Below are 17,534 nucleotides of genomic sequence, written 5' to 3' on the forward strand. Positions count from 1 at the left end.
AACAGATGATCTGTGAAAAGCGCTATATCAGGGGTGTCCAAAGTGGGTCCTGGAGGGCCGCAGTCCTGCATGTTTTCCATGTCTCCCTGCTTCAACACACCTGAATCTCATGGTGATTCATGGCCAAGTCCAGCAGAAAGCCAGATAACGAGCCTCACTGCAATCAGCTGTGTTGAAGCAGGGAGACATGGAAAACATGCAGGACTGCGGCCCTCCAGGACCCACTTTGGACACCCCTGCGTTATATAAATAAATTTTAACTTGAGATTCGATAAAAATCTATAGGAAACACTTTGTTCTAAATAAGATTTAGACTGAATGTTAGCCACATCGGCACCAAAATCATATTTGTATGAAAATAAACATCACCCAACAAACTAAGGTATGCTGTCAAAATGTACTTTACTAAAACAATAACAATGTGTAAACATCGAAGCTCAGAGCAACATTTTTTGTGGTTACAAACATACATGTAACAACTAACAAGCCGATTTCTGCTGAAGTCTCTTTCTTCCAAAAGAGAAAATGATCTGATCATTGATCTCAAAACTGGCTCTTATTTCTGTGGCTAGAAACATACAAGTAACGGGTAACAAATTATTCCTTCCAAAAGAGAAAATGATCTCATGAACGATCTGAAAACTAACAAAAACTGTCAAATATTTCTGTGGCTAGAAACATACAGGCAACAGATAAGTATTTATTCCAGAAGAGAAAACGATGATCTCATGAATGGTCTGAAAACTGACAAAAACTGTCTCATATTTCTGTGGCTAGAAACATACAGGTAACAGATAAGTATTTATTCCAGAAGCGAAAACGATGATCTCATGAATGGTCTGAAAACTGACAAAAACTGTCTCATATTTCTGTGGCTAGAAACATACAGGTAACAGATAAGTCTATTTATTCCAGAAGAGAAAACGATGATCTCATGAATGGTCTGAAAACTGACAAAAACTGTCTCATATTTCTGTGGCTAGAAACATACAGGTAACAGATAAGTATTTATTCCAGAAGAGAAAACGATGATCTCATGAATGGTCTGAAAACTGACAAAAACTGTCTCATATTTCTGTGGCTAGAAACATACAGGTAACAGATAAGTCTATTTATTCCAGAAGAGAAAACGATCTCATGAATGGTCTGAAAACTGACAAAAACTGGCTCTTATTTCTGTGGCTAGAAACATACAGGTAACAGATAACAAGTCTGTTTAGTCCAGAAGAGAAAACGATGATCTGCTGATCTGAAAAGCAACATATACTGGCTCTTATTGTTTAGCACAAGCCTTTCTCTTCATAGCAGTGATTCGATTTCTGACGTAATTTTTTACACCAGTCCAGTTGCGGTCTCTCAGTGCATCGGGCTCTGCCCTGATACATCGCAGACAGTCCATCTTTTGTGGTACCTTGCAAGTATGTATGAAGCCCATCATGTGTCTTTCCACAGCACGTACCTCACTGTCTTCCCACTTACGTTTGGAGGTGTCTCTTTTCAGATGTGTCTGTGAAATCTCTATAAAGAAAAGAGAAAAGGTGATGTCAAGTTACTCTTCTGTCAGTACCAATGTCAAATGTGCAAGGACAGCAGTGGTGAAGTGACAAATAATGAAAAACCATGAGTAGCAGGTTTTACTACACTAGTTTTTAATTTTTAAACACTCCTAAAAAGGTGGCATAGTTTGTGATTTTAAATTACATTGAAATGAATTTGAACTAATCTGAATATAATGTGGATGAGGTATGTCAAAGGGGAAATATTATGCTATTTTTCAGTCACGTCATATAGGTCTCAGAAGCCCAAAACATAGTATTTAAGTTTGTTCGCCCCAAATTCACCCTTTGTTCGGAGTTTCAGCGGTCAGTTTCTGAGCCTGCTTCGAGGTACGCACTTGAACGCATCTGTCCACGCCCACTCTCACACACACAAACACACACATACACACGCACGGTGGGGGAACAGTCAGGGGGAGGAGTTAAATCCACTTATTTCAGGATAAGTGGACCCAACTCAAAGTTGACCGTTTCAGCAGGCATTTTTTACAATATGTGTAGCAAGACAGGGAGGAAACACAGTTTTCAAATTTGAACGTCTTAATGAGGCTACGGCAACACATACTACTATAACCACCTATCAGGGAACCCCCCCCCCCCCCCCCCAAAGGCTGGATCCTCTTCCGGGGGGAGGGAGTGGTTGTTCATCTTTATGACGTAGACAAAGTAAGATTTCAGAATCGCGTGTTTGAGTGTGTATTTCCTGAGAAGTGGAGTGCGCATTTGAGGGAGGTGACTGAATTTTTCACTTCTGGGGGATCATACAGAGGCTCTGGGAAGTAATATGACTGTAAAGACACCTTTTTAAAGTGAATTTTGCATGACTCCTTTAATACAAAAAATTAATCCTATCTTCTTTTTTTTTTTACCTTGATTGAGAGTGTCATCAGAGAAAGTGGAAAGAAGTGGAGATGCCACCTCTGCCTCACGTTCATCTTCAGCTGTGGTCTCTGTGGCTGAGCTGACATCGGCAGGCTCATCCTCATCACTTGATATGTCTGGTTCTTCTGAACAGTCAACTTTTTCTGAAGTGACAATGTAAGAAAAGTACAAAAAAAGAAAAATTTGGAATAGCAGCCTTAAGACAAAATCTCATTATGGACTTTGCGCATTACTTAAGTTACACATTTACACAAAGTAATATTTTATACATGATTATACACATTGCCTATGAGGAAAAACATGTAAACAATACTTGTCTACATTTGCATTACTCCAATGTGAAACAGATTGTTACGATTCTTCATCATTATACTTAAAGGTCCCATATTATGCTATTTTTCATCACGTCATATAGGTCTCAGAAGTCCAAAAACATAGTATTTAAGTTTGTACACCCCAAATTCATCCTTTGTTCAGAGTTTCAGTGGCCTAAAAAGTGGCTCTGAGGAGCCCTGCTCAGAACAGGGTGCTTCTAAGCCTGCTCCCAGTTATGCACTTGAACGCATTTGGCCCTTGCTGGCCCCCGCTGCCCCGCCCGGGAAGAGGATGCAGCTTTCACTAGCAGTACTACGCACTAATGTTGACAGTGAAGCTATGGCTCGTCAGGACACCATTGTTCAGCTGTACCAGTTAGACCCAGAGTCTGATTCAGAAGGACAGGCTTCTAACCAAGTTCCACCTATACGGCTGCAGCAGGACATTTCAGAATGGTTCGTCAGCAATATTGTGTGTCTTAGATGTGTTCATAGTTTGTTCCTGTGTGTTATTGTTACAGTTACCATGCTGTTGCTAAAGCTAGTTGAAGCTAATGGCAGGGTGGGGGCACAGTCAGGGGGAGGAGTTAAATCCCCTTATTTCAGGATAAGCGGACCCAACTCAAACTCAACTGTTTCAGCAGGCATTTTTTTACAAAATGTGGTGTAGCAAGACAGGGAGGAAACACACAATTTTCATATATGAACTTCATAATGAGGCTACGGCAACACATACTACTATAAGAAACTCTTCACAAAGTGAAAAAAGCATAATATGGGTCCTTTAAACAACCAATAAAGTATTAAGAGTATGTTACAATTAAATGGCAGTGATGATGCATTTCTCATGAGATAATAGCCATGGTGTACATCTAACCTTAATTATACTGATATGCACACATCCATACCTTCAGGGTCAATCTCAATGTTGTCAAGAGCTTGGCCTTTATACTGGGAGAGGGTCCCCTTCTCCACTGCCAAAAGCACTTTGCTCATTTTGGCAAGCTGTAGTGTTCCCTGTGGCAGGCGGTAATACTGTCTGTGCACACGAATATCGTGACCCAGAAAGTCTGCAAGTTGGTCCGACTCATTTTCTTGAAGATTGAGTACTTGAGACATTGTAGCGATGTGCTTTCGCAGCCTTGTTGATGTTAAAGCCTCTGGATTTTTTGCACCACTTTCCCTTGCAAACTTCTGGATGCATTCTCCCCTCTGTACGCAGACAAGGCACCTGGTCGAGCGAACATATAAACGTTCTCTTTGAGGACTCCACACATCTCACGAGTTTCAGCAAGGAGCTCCATAGCTGAGAGCATTGATGGTTTTAGCAGCACAGGGACTCCTCTTCCTCGTTTTCCCCTGATTTCTACTCTGGTAAAGAAATCGCACATCTTCTTCTCAAGAGGTGTGAGACAGGCTTCCATGTCCTTGTTGAGTTCTGACTTCTTCCTTGCCATGAAAGTGGCCAGCTCCATTCTTGACACCTCTCCTTCTCTTCTTCTGTTGAAAATGATCACCTGTGCCAGCGTCACTTTGGCAAGTGTTGCATAGCTGTATGCAGAGGGAGAAACTTTCAGCTTTCTTTCAGCATCGTCTTTAACCTTCTCCATGTGTGAGTCCAAACATAGGACATCTTCAGTGAAAGGTAAAATTTGTGGTGCATTCCATTTCAGCTCTTTCATAGTGGTTGTTGCGCCTCTGGTTATCAGTGCCTTCCACTTGAAATTTTTAATGGTCTTGAATTCACGAGCATATGCCACCAGGCTGTTGTCCCTGTCAACTGTGGACAGATTATCAGTCTCTACCAGCTCACAAAGTACACCCAGACTGTGGCCAACTTTTAGCGCCAAGGAAGGTGTGCGAAATGTGTTGTTGTCTGTGTTGTACCCAGCCAACTCTTTCACTGCAGATATCACACTGTAGAAGTTGGATGGATAGATGAGTTCCTCTGCTTTCCGTATCGGAGTTTTCTTCTGAGCAACTACTAATAGTCGCCCAAGTTCTCGAAGTCTTTGTCTTATCAAGTCATGTCTGTTCTTTCTTGACCCATTTAGGTCAAAGAGGTGTTGTCCAAACTGCAAGAGAAGTTTGTCATTTTGGATGGTCCGAGTGACCTCATCGTAGCTCATGCAGGAAATCACACTCTTCAAGCCCTCACTAATTTCTTGAACAACAGCAGTTTTAAGCGCACATTTGGATCGAACTCGCTGCTTCCCAGTCGTGGATTCATCATCGGTTTCTTCTCGTGCTGGACAGATTTTCATGTGCTTCCACAAAGTCTTCTTGGCATAGAGTCCTTGACAATGAAAACAATGAATAAATTCAACAGCAGATGTGTCTTTTCGAGGTCTGTAGCAGGCCTGGAGCTCTCCTGCCCCTTCACTTACAACTTGAGCATTATAGGCAAAGTTGCCTCGCCGTCTCAGAATATTTAATGCGTTGCGTCTCTCTTTTGAGTTCTTTGGATACAGAACTGCTCTGGCAACCTCTTCTACATTTCCGTGCACAGCTTCCAGGTGTCGTGCAATTTTTGAAGAAGGCTTGAGGCAATAGAGACAGTAGTTTCTTTTGTTATACACTCGACGACTTCCAGACTTTGAGGGAGGGCATACTTTGATTGAGTCAGAAAGATGTTGGACTCTGCTTTTCTTTGGAGTGCTCGATTTGCTCTTCTCCAAATGAGGAGATGAGCTCTTTCTCTTCCTTGGAGTGTCGGAGTTTTGTTGCTTTGGGTTGTCACTGGTTGGGTTTTTCACAGGAATTCCAGAATCAATAGCTTGGGTTGCTGAAGATAAAAGGGGATCTCGCAGAGATAGCAGAGGGTTTTTTGCAACTAGATGGAGTTCTGTGTCCTCATCAGGTTCAGAGTAACTTCCTTCAGTGTCTGGAACATAGTCTGCATCATTGTAGTCTGTGTTATCAGACTCATCGGGGGATTTTTCCTCATATGCAGCAGCCTTGAGGAAAAAAAAAAATGCAAAGTTTATTGCACTGTGTACATGGACTGCACTTTCATTACATAAACTTTCTCTCTTTTAGCTGTATGTGATAAAATCAGGTACATTTACCAGCTTTTATTTAAATAAGAGATAATTCACATAAAATTGTACACTACTGTTACGACTCAGGATGCAACAGTACATGTGTTTATCCTGCACCAAGTGAAGAGTATGCTCATTGCTTAATACATTCCCAACAGGGTGAAGCAGCTTTTTGTTTCTAAGCTGTCTACCTGCAGAACAATCCTTTTGAAGACTTTAGGTTTGCTAAATTTAAACCAATCAACTATCAATTAAACTATCAGTTGATAGTTAAAGGGATACTTCAACATTTTGGCAAATTGGCCCATTTAGCGCAATTCCTTATGGCGCGTTTCCACCTCCCCTACTCTACTCCGCTCGACTCCGCCCCACTCTACTCGACTCTACTCGGTCTGGTTGTGTTTCCACCGGCCCCGTTTGTCTCCCTGGAAACCCGTCAGTGGGCGGGGAAATCAGACGGTGAACACTCCGCCCCTCAGTGGATGTAAACACGTTGAATGCAGGACACAGAGGCCGTCATGTTTCTTTTTGCTGTATTTTTTTCTTCCGTTTTTTCATTGTAAGGAGAGAGTCATAAAATGTTACAAACAGCAAGAAATAATGTGTAAGATAAGTAGGGAATAGTCTGGAGGCCCTGCAGCTGAAGCAAGCCCAAAATGAGATGTGAAGAGCCGTGAGGACATGACAGCTCCAGGTGAGTTACTAATGTAACTGCAGTTATTAAGAGAAGTTTGTGCTTTAAATTATTTGCAATATTCTAACATCAGGTCGTGATGTGCAAAGAGTCCTTCAAGCCGTACACTCAGTGATTAGCATTAGCTTATTAGCAATTAGCAGTAGCTTCAGCAATTAAAGAGCATTTCTGTTCTGTCTGTTGTCAGCAGCTCAGAGGAGTCTTTTAAATGCTAGCGTTAAGATGACATTTCAGATGCACGGTTGAACATGCATTTAGTGCACTGAACAAACCCAGGAAAAGTAATAGTCCATGAGCCAAGGCCCCAAAAAGGGTGTGTCGGTACCATTTTGAGGGATTAATTTTCATAGTGATTTTCATGAAGGTGCACATCTGTAGTGTTGGAAAATGTGTGATAGCCTTCAATCCACGGTAGTTTTTAGGAGCTATCATCACTTAAACCAAAGAAAGTCAGCTCAGCCGAGCAAACTCACGGACCCAGCTTCCGCCTGACATTTTTAGCAATATCTATGGAACGAAAAGTGTTAGAAACTTACTTCTTTCTATTTCAAAAACTAGACAGTTACAGCTTTACAACAAGCTATCCTGCAGCCTTCTACGCCTTCTGGAAGCTGTACAAAATCCTGGTAAATATCGTTAAAAAAATTTTCAAAATCACAAAAAGCTGATTTTCCTTTTTGATTTTCTATATACATTAGAAACCAAAGATGATAGACACTTATTGTTTTCTTTGTTGGAATCTATAGCTTTCTAGCTTTCAAACAAGCCCACCCAGGGGTTTCTACTCCACCTGGAGGACATGTAACATTGCGTTAAATTTTTGTCATAAATTGTGAATCGAACCCTCATGTCAAATGCAAGTAAAGGGACAAGAACATCCGATTTATTTTTCTTATATATATACATACATATATATATATATATATATATATATATATATATATATATATATATATATATACACACACACACATGTCGTGTCATATTGGTTTCCTTTAATTATATCTAAATTACTTTCAGGGCTATTCCTCTTATTGTCTTTCTGTCTCTGTTTAGTTATATGCTGTCATACCAATGTTCCCCCCTCAGCCCCTGCGCCTTCGGGTCGGGGACAGGTGCCTCACTGTTGTCTCAGCTTACAGGCTGAACAGCAGTTCAGAGTACCCGGCCTTCTTGGAGTCCCTGGGAGGGGTGCTGGACAGTGCTCCGACTGGGGACTCCATTGTTCTACTGGGGGACTTCAACGCTCACGTGGGCAGCGACAGTGAGACCTGGAAGGAGGTGATTGGGATGCACGGCCTCTCTGATCTGAACCCGAGTGGTGTTCTGTTATTGGACTTCTGTGCTAGCCACAGTTTGTCCATAACGAACACCATGTTCGAGTACAGGGGTGTCCATAAAGTGCACTTGGCACCAGGACAGTCTAGGTCGGAGGTCGATGATCGACTTTGTTGTCGTGTCACCTGACTTCCGGCCGCATGTCTTGGACATCCGGATCCGGAGCTGTGGACCAATCTCCACCTGGTGGTGAGTTGGATTCTCTGGCGGAGGAGGAAACACTTGGAGGAGGAGGAGACAGACTTGCCAGACCCAAACGTATTGTGAGGGTCTGCTGGGAACGTCTGGCAGAACCCTCTGTCAGCAGGGTTTTCAACTCCCACCTCCGGGAGAGCTTCTCTCATGTCCCGAGGGAGGTTGGAGACATTGAGTCCGAGTGGACCATGATCTCCACCTCCATTGCCGAAGCAGCTGCCCGGAGCTGTGGTCGTAAGGTCTCTGGTGCCTGTCGTGGCGGCAACCCCCGAACCCGGTGGTGGACCCCGGAAGTAAGGGCTGCCGTCAAGCTGAAGAAGGAGTCCTATCGAGCCTTGTTGGCTCATGGGACTCCAGAAGCAGCTGACAGGAACCGGCAGGCCAAGCGAACTGCAGCCCAAGTGGTTGTGGAGGCAAAAACTCGGGTCTGGGAGGAGTTCGGGGAGGCCATGGAGGAGGACTATCGGTTGGCCTCGAAGAAATTCTGGCAAACCGTCCGGCGCGTCTGGAGGGGAAAGCAGGTCTCCACTAACACTGTTTACAGTGGAGGAGGAGCTGCTGACCTCAACTGAGGATATTGTTGGACGGTAGAAGGAATACTTCGAGGACCTCCTCAATCCCATCGCCACGTTTTCCATGGAAGAAGCAGAGGCTGAGGTCTCAGAGGTGGACTGAGGTCTCAGAGGTGGACTCGTCCATCACCCAAGCTGAAGTCACTGAGATGGTTGGTAAGCTCCTCGGTGGCAAGGCACTGGAGGTGGATGAGATTCGCCTTGAGTACCTCAAGTCTCTGGATGTGCAGGGACTGTCTTGGTTGACACATCTCTGCACCATCGCGTGGCAGTCGGGGACAGAACCTCTGGACTGGCAGACCGGGGTGGTGGTCCCCCTGTTTAAAAAGGGGGACCGGAGGGTGTGCTCCAACTATAGGGGGATCACACTCCTCAGCCTCCCTTGGAAAGTCTATTCCAGGGTACTGGAGAGGAGGATTCGACTGATAATTGAACCTCGGATTCAGGAGGAACAATGTGGTTTTCGTCCTGGTCTAGGAACACTGGACCAGCTCTATACCCTCCATAGGGGCTCGAGGGCTCGCGGGAGTTGGTGTTTGACCGTGTCCCTCGTGGTGTCTTGTGGGGGGTGCTCCGGGAATACAGAGTCCGGGGCCCCTTGTTAAGGGCTGTCCGGTCTCTGTATGACTGGAGTAGGAGTCTGGTCCGCATTGCCGGCAGTAAGTCGGACCTGTTCCCGGTGCATGTTGGACTCCGGCAGGGCTGCCCTTTGTCACCGGTTCTGTTTATCATTTTTATGGACAGAATTTCTTGGTGCATACAGGGGCCGGAGGGTGTCCGGTTCGGGAACCACAGGATTTCATCTCTGGTTTTTGCAGATGATGTTGTCCTGTTGGCTTCATCGAACCCGGACCAACAGCAAGCACTGGGGCGGTTCGCAGCCGAGTGTGAAGGGACAGGGATGAGGATCAACACCTCCAGATCCGAGGCCATGGTCCTCAACCGGAACAAGGTGGTCTGTCCTCTCCAGGTCGGTGGAGAGACTCTGGCCCAAGTGGAGGAGTTTAAGTATCTTTGGGTCTTGTTCATGAGAGGAGGATGGAGCGTGAGATTGACAGGCGGATCGGTGCAGCGGCTGCAGTGATGCAGTCGTATCGGTCCATTGTGGTGAAGAGGGAGCTGAGCCAAAAGGAGAAGCTCTCGATTTACCGGTCAATCTACGTTCCCACCCTCATCTATGGTCATGACCGAAAGGACAAGATCCCGGATACAAGCGGCTGAAATGAGCTTCCTCAGTAGGGTGGCTGGGCACTCCCTTAGAGACAGGGTGAGGAGCTCAGTCACCAGGGAGGAGCTCGGAGTAGAGCCGCTTCTCCTCCACATCGAGAGGGGCCAGCTGAGGTGGCTCGGGCATCTGTTCAGGATGCCTCCTGGACGCCTCCCTGGGGAGGTATTCCAGGCATGTCCCACTGGGAGGAGACCCCGGGGAAGACCCAGGACACGCTGGAGAGACTATGTCTCTGGGCTGGCCTGGGAACGCCTTGGGATCCTCCCAGAGGAGCTGGAGGAAGAGTCTGGGGACAGAAAGTCTGGGAAGCAACAGGGAAGCAAATAGACTGAAATGCACAGACATGTGCAGGCAGCCAGACTGTGAAAAACAAGCATGTGCTTCAGACAGTGATGATGTTGATGACGAGAACAGGGATGAAGAAGAAATCGACAGTGATTCCTACTAGATGTGAGTAATGTATGATGTGACCTACCACAAAGCATAGATTACAGTGATCTAAACCTATGCATGTTCTCTAATTTTTTTGGTATTCCTTGTGTAAAGGGTTGAGTTTGCATAATTTCTAAATAAAAAAAAAAGTCAATTAAATGCTATTGTTCATGTTCCTTTCTCAATAACAGCATTGAAATAATCAATTTTCTGGAAAACTATTCACAATTCATTTATGTATTAAAATACAGATAATGTTGGCATTTTTGCACAAATATTATTAATGACAGAATATTTATTTTTTTCGTCCTAATTATGTCAATAATCACAACATTTCAAACAAGTATGTTTAATAGGAAAAGTAGGCTCATAAGTGTGAAACTTACTTTTGTTTAAGATTCACAATTCATGATAAATTTTCAATGCAATGTAACACAGCCTCCCGGAAGAGTAAGAAGCCATGGATGGGCTTGTTTGAAAGCTAGGAAGCCATAGATTCCAACAAAGAAAACAGTGTCTATCATCTTTGGTTTTTAATGTATATTGAAAATAAGAACAGAAAATCAACTTTTTTTGATTTTGAAAATGTTTGATTAATATTTACAGGGATTTTGTACACCTTCCAGAGGGTGTAGAAGGCTGCAGGATAGCTTGTTGTAAATCTGTAACTCTCTAGTTTCAGAAATAGAAAGAAGTAAGTTTCTAACGCTTTCCATTCCATAGATATTGCTGAAAATGTCAGGCGGAAGCTGGGTCCGTGAGCTTGCTCGGCCGAGCTGACTTTCTTTGGTTTAAGTGACGATAGCTCCTAAAAACTACCGTGGATTGAAGGCTATCACACATTTTCCAAAACTGGAGATGTGCACCTTCATGAAAATCACTATGAAAATGAATCCCTCAAAATGGTACTGATTTGCCCTCCGGCTCATGTACTATAATAAGAATTCAACAATTAAATTAATAGCCCCTCTTCAATGATTACCATTGCTGTGACATTAGAGGATCCAGGTTCTCAACACCGTTCCCTACATCAAGTCCTCATGAAACTATAAGCAGGCTGGAACAAACAAAGCTTTCTAACTATTGATATTTAAAAAGAAATGAGAAAAATTAACCACTGGGGTGACTGGTCATGTCTTGCCTGGTGATGTTTTAAGGTGTTAAGGCGATTATAATTTTAAATGTAATTATTATAGATGATCTTTGTGGAAGTTAGTTGTATTATTAATAGTACCAGTAGTAGTCATGATAACTCATAATATCTATTGAAAAGTCAAAATGCCATCTTTATTTTTATGTAATTTCATTGCATATACTGTGTTTCTTTCAGAGGTTCTGTCCTATCAGGACCGGCTGGACCAGGCCTGTCTCTGGACCCACATCTGAACTGCAGTGGTGGATGAAACGGTTCCAGCTTCTTAGCTGAGCGGTGGAGGGATGTTCCTGGTTCAGCAGCGCCGGAGCCCACAGGTGGAGTGGTAAAGATGTGGAAGCAGCAAATGGGTCCAGGATGTTCTGATGCTTCATCTGATCAATCACTATTAAGGACGACTGAGTTTTGAACAGATTGTTACTGTAATCAGTTAAACCAGTGTTGATCGATTGTAAAGATGTAAAACTGCTTTTTACTGCAACATAAACGTATGTTGAAAATAATGATTGCTGATCTAAGTTCATTCAATATTGCACTGTGTTTTTTCAACCTGTCGTTCAATAAATTTGTTGTGCTTCTGTAGATCTGTTGTTTCCATACATGATTCAAAATATTTCATGTAACAATTTTGTCATATTGTTTACAACAGCAGAGAGTAAACCAAGTTAAACAAAAACTTTATTGATAGTTAATATCAATTACAACTCCACAACAAAAACAAATGCAGTTGTGTTATTGATGGAGCTCATGGATCCCGGCCTCCTCCGTGTTGAGCAGGTCCTGTCAGAACCCAGAACGGCCTGACTGAAAGCAGCATGGCGTCACTCTCTTCCCTCCTGCTCCCTGGATTCTCCAGCCTCGCTGAGGACCAGTTCAGATGTTGGTCTCGCTGGATCCGGTTCTGCCTCTGATGCTCCAGATCCTCAGAAAGGGTTTCTGGCAGGACAGCAGAGACGTCTGGCTGGAACAGGGTCCTGGTTCTCTGGCCTCAACAAACAGAGTGATGGGAACTGATATTAAATGCTGTTCAATCCCTCATCTTGTAGTTGTGATGGTTTTGTGTAACTACTTAAAATTGCACACTCTTCTACACTTCCCATTACTGCATTTATACGGGTGTGTGACTTAAAAAATATATAAATATGCAGAGAGATTCAGATGAGCCTTCACATTGTGATTGAGGCTTTTGTCTTGATATCAGTGTTTGTTGCTGAACAGCAACTGGATTTCCCCCTGTGCAATTTAGAAAATATATGTCCGTGTATTTATAAAGATGTATGTAGAAACAGTTGGAAGGAAACCTATGGTGTAGAGCAGCAGGTGGAGGAGACGGTCCCTGTGCAGGAGGAGAAGATGGTGCTGGTGTTGATGCTCAGTGGCTGGAGCTGCTGTCATGGCAGGGAGTCTGGGAGTTCAGGTGGGGAGACCAAACTGTCCTCACTGAATGAAACAGAACACACACACAAAGAACAATAAAGTCACGTCAGTGTGGTTCAAACTCAGCCCCAACATGTTCTACTCATTTCGAAAGTCCACCTTCCTCCTAAGGAGGGGCTTTAAAATGTGTGTGATAACTTTAGTAGAGCAATGCTGTCAAAAAACTGTTCAAAAAAATGTGTGAGCTTTCAGTCGACATGAGGGCTTTAATGTTAACTGTCTCAAGTCGTTTTTTACATTATAATGAAGGGAAAAACACGTTTCATTTCAGTACATGAAGGAAAAGAATAAGATACAGAGTCTTTATGCATATGCTGGAATTAAAAGTGCCTCAGAAAATAAAACTTTGTCCGGCGGTTATGTTAAATATCAAGATATCAGCAGCTTTACTGCTGGCTTTCTGAGTGTGATTGTGACTTTGAGGACAATGACTGTAAACTCCTGAGAGCAGCAGCATCTGAACACATTCTTACACAAACTGTCAATCCAGATAACTCATTTTTCTACCTTATAACAAACTGATCACCAGAAACTCACCATTATCCTCCATCAGCGACTCCAGCAGCGCCGTGGCAGAGTCCTGGTCCGTCCCGGTGTTTACAAGTCGGTGGCCGTAGATTGTCCATCTGTTGGAACCATCCCCGGATCTTTCCAGGCCCGCTCTTTGAGTTCTGGTCCTTGTTTCAGTTTTTCTTGGCACTGGGTTGCGGTTCGGTGGGCTCCGTGGTCCGCCACTAACTCCAGATGGTCTTGAAAAAACGTCGGGCGGTACCAAGCTCCGGCTGGATCTTTTCATCCCCCACTAAACAAACGAGCATCTGAATCCTCCCAACAGGCCATGGAGTTACTGTCCGCTGCGCTGAAATTGTTTTAATTACTGTTATTTTGTTCATTTACCGTTTATTGCTTTTCTGTTTCTCCTCCGCATCAGAGCAAAGCAACATGGCGGAGTTTAGATTTCGCTTCAGCCACAGCTAGTCGCTGATTGGTCAGTGATTGCCATTTGCCAAAATGTTGAAGTATCCCTTTAAAGCAGGACCTAAATCATTTCTGTTCTCCATGACTTTAGCTTAGTTTGGTATCAGAGGCATTAGCCTCTATAATCTGTAGTCATTTGCTTGGTCTTATTATTGTATTTAAAAGCCATTTAATTTAAAGTAACATTTTTAAAAATCTGTGCTTTGTTTTATTGTCTTGTTAAATCAATTTATTAAAAATCTCATTTTTTAGTAGGTACAAAACACTAACCGCACTACTGTCAAACATTAATGAACCAAACTCTTTCTAACCAGTGACCCATGTTTTACCTTTCTCTGTCGTAATGACTTCCATTTGGAGTCATCCGCTGAAAAATCCTCAGAATTCGGACAAACTGATGATGATGATGATGATGAACACATAACAGGAGCTCTTGCCTGACAAACAAAAGGGTAAAAGCATTCCAGTATGAATAAGTCTTGTATAAAACAATAGACAGTACAGACCTTTAAAAGGGCATGATCACTTTGATCCTCATCCCAGACATCATCATAATGGAAATAAAGAAGAAAGTTCATTTCTGAACAGCATTATGAAAATTGACACATCAGTGATAATTCAAATTATGTTTTTGTTATTGACGCCAAATGATAACACTGGCGTTATCCATATTGCGGAAAACTCCTGAAAACCATGTAACAAGCTAATGTTAAAATGCAGTAGTGTCACCTCTGTTGTTGCTGATGGCTCTCCACTGTCCACTAGATCACTGGCCATTGTGGATTCATCCGCAGATGGAGCGTCTGATGCTAGTGGCTGAAAAGACAAAACAAACTTTCTATTTCCAATATTCAAATTCTCTTTGCATTTACAAAAAGGAATATGTATAGCAACCCTTTCACTGCTATAATAATGCTTGATTGTAAACATTGGCCCTAGTCAGTTTTGTACATACTTGAATATCATCACACTCGTCCTCTATGGCATCACCCAAGGGAGATTGTGAAGTCAGCTGAAGAAAAGACAGTAAAGCAAGTAAAGCAAACATGATATTCTATTCAAGTACAGTAACGAAACTTTCCGTAATGTTAAACCAATTGTTATTAAAATCAACATTTTGATAATGCCTTACTAATGTGTAAAAGTCAGCAAGTCATAAAAGAAGGCACGTATTCTAACTCTTTTATTCTGTATTTCTATCGCTGACATAGCTATAAACATGCATTGCATTAAGTGAGGAAGCTGCATTGCATTTACAGTCTTGATCTGCAAAACCATGCATCTGCTGGCAGATAGAAAACAAAGTGGAATAGAAACAAATAGCTTAAGAAACAAATAAAATAAAATATTAATTTAAACATTCCACAAATCTTGTGTTGGTAGTTTCTTTACATAATTGTCCTAATTTCAATATTTTGTGCCAGAGGTATTTCACCAGATTGGAATTTGGACCTGAAAATAAAAATGTCACCAGTTCACTGACTAAAGTCTTAACTTCAGTTTTTTTTTTTTTCCTATCAATGCTTTTGCGTGTTCACAGGTGCAATTCATGAGTACAATTTGGATTTATTAAGGCTGCTGTAAGTGATATTTTCTTATCAAAAGTGTTGAATAGTTCCAATAGTTATCAGTATTGTAGAGTGTTTGGTCAGTAAACCATGTCTCTCCCTCTCTCTTACTGCTCAGGCAGAAAAAAAGAAAAAACATGTTCTGGAATCCCAGTGCACTTCAGCCAATCAAGACTGAGAACTCGTAAGGATGTGGTTCTGTGTCCTTACTGAAGCCACAGAAAGCTGGACCCTCCTGTTCTACGTCTCATTTATAAAGCATTACACAGGGTCTATACTAAAAGCGCATGTGTGCCCAAAAACTATAAATGGCAAGCCCTAAAAAAAACGTAATCGGATTTATCAAACAGTGCCTATACACACCGGCTCTCAATGTTTTCTTTATTTTAATAGTCCAGCTGAAATTAAGTGCACGTGGATCAGCCTTATATTTTGGCCTCTACACACAAAAATTCACTTGGTCAAAACATTAAAATACTTCAGTGTTAATGCCAGGAGAACCTAATCTGCAGTTACATACAGTGAAATGTGGTCAAAACTGAGAGGAAGACAAAGAAAATATGTCTCTGTATTTTTAGGGTCTACCCTGATATACATTTGGTATTATTAAGTTCTTAATTTTTAAATGTAAGTCAAAGCCACATCTGAGATGCCAAGAGTACTTTTAATGAGGACAGACTGATCAAAATAAAAAGCAAATAACTGCTTTCCCTGTTTGGGTATACAGCTGAAAATATATCAACCTGTAAATAAATTAAATATTAAATACTAAATAAAAAATAAGCCAAAGAGTGAGAATGCTCCACTTCTTCATGAAAGATGAAGATAATAAAGGACTGAATGAAATACAGTACAATGGCAAGTTTTCCATTTGTACTTGACAAAACACAGCGCTGAAATGCTTCTGCAGCTGGTCTTACATCACCAATTAATAAAATTACTTTATTTTTTTTTTTAAAGTCAGTTGGCAGAGTGGACGTAGTAAGCACATTGGACAGTGTAGATACTTCATGCTTCATTTTATTATTATTACTATTATTATTATTACTGTGCACTTTTCTAATATCTCTTTGACATTGTGGATAAATCCAAATACATGTGGTATTGGTAGTCACAAACTCTTACCGTAATTCTTTACATTTTGATACTACAGACAGGTTGGTTCTGTCCTCTTTATGTCAGAGTTTGGCAGCTGTGAGCTTCAACAGTTGTGATTCCATGACTGCAGAGTTGCAGTGAAAAGACAGACCACACAATTGTGTACTGTGTATAACCCAGAAGTCGTACACAGTATATACGTATAACTGAGTTAGCATTTAACAAGTAAGGTAGTGGTGTGGGCAAGACTTTAAGACTACAGAATTGTGCCTACACAGAGAATTAACTACATCAGCATCTGAGTAGCAAGTTTTTTTAAATTAATTCAGTACTATTCTCCAGATTTGTAGCGATTATCAGCTACTCATGGTACAGAGTGAAACATCTGATTAGGAGGTTAAGTTGACTGAACTGAGTAAGTACGTGTACCTTCAAATTTACTTCTAATTTGATCACTAAACATTTACTTGCAAATATTTCAGCAGAATTTTGAAATTCAAGTTCAGTTCCCTTGCACACACAGAATATTCAATACTGCTAGGTTTGCACTGAATCTCCTGGTAATACACATGATGAAAAGAGTTGGGCAGACAGCAATGTTCACATAGCCTACTCACAAGAGCATCCAGTTCTGCCAGTTCCCGTGCCAGCCGTGCACGCTTTAACAGAATCGCAGTACGTCGTTTTTCTTCAGCATTTCGCTGCTCCTCTGCAATTTTGTGTCGATTGAAGCATTCCTCATGGTGCTTACTCAGTTTGGCCATTCGAGACTATGAGGACAATTAAATTAGGTAAGACCTTGTTGAGCAAAGCAAACACGAGCTGGAAACAAGACACTTCACAGTAAAAACATGTGCAAGGATATAATAGTGATTACATTGAAAGATGAGAAGTGGCTGTTATTTGCCCCAGGATTGCTGCTGTTGAAGCTGATCTTATCTTCCATGATTGATGTATCCACAGGACCAGATGACAGCTAAAAGACAAAAAGCATATGTGTAAGCATGTGAGTGAACACTCTTTGACCAATGTGAAAATGTTTTGTTTG

General features: G+C 42.1%; 1 protein-coding gene across 34 annotated transcripts in view; it reads right to left on the reverse strand.

Annotated features, from left to right (window-relative positions):
- Nucleotides 1–1,173: 1,173 nt before the first annotated feature.
- The window catches only part of LOC115408983 (serine/arginine repetitive matrix protein 2-like), a 31,653-nt gene continuing 15,292 nt past the window's right edge, over nt 1,174–17,534 (reverse strand). For 32 of the 34 annotated variants that reach the window (XR_003933848.1, XR_003933835.1, XR_003933851.1 and 29 more), the window contains 8 exons: nt 17,364–17,462; nt 17,104–17,256; nt 14,776–14,832; nt 14,550–14,636; nt 14,150–14,257; nt 3,661–5,709; nt 2,426–2,581; nt 1,174–1,518 (listed from right to left, as the gene is read on the reverse strand). Coding sequence is in view for 1 of the 34 variants with exons in the window: in XM_030119930.1 (XP_029975790.1) it covers nt 13,687–13,701; nt 14,150–14,257; nt 14,550–14,636; nt 14,776–14,832; nt 17,104–17,256; nt 17,364–17,462 (519 nt within the window). In the remaining 33 variants the exon portion in view is untranslated. Of the gene's footprint in view, nt 1,519–2,425; nt 2,582–3,660; nt 5,710–12,065; nt 12,393–12,706; nt 12,846–13,379; nt 13,702–14,149; nt 14,258–14,549; nt 14,637–14,775; nt 14,833–17,103; nt 17,257–17,363; nt 17,463–17,534 lie in introns of those variants that run through there. The other 2 variants (XR_003933866.1, XM_030119930.1) reach the window with 2 other exon arrangements.

This window comes from Salarias fasciatus, chromosome 22 (genome assembly GCF_902148845.1).
Source record: "Salarias fasciatus chromosome 22, fSalaFa1.1, whole genome shotgun sequence".
Lineage (NCBI taxonomy): Eukaryota > Metazoa > Chordata > Actinopteri > Blenniiformes > Blenniidae > Salarias > Salarias fasciatus.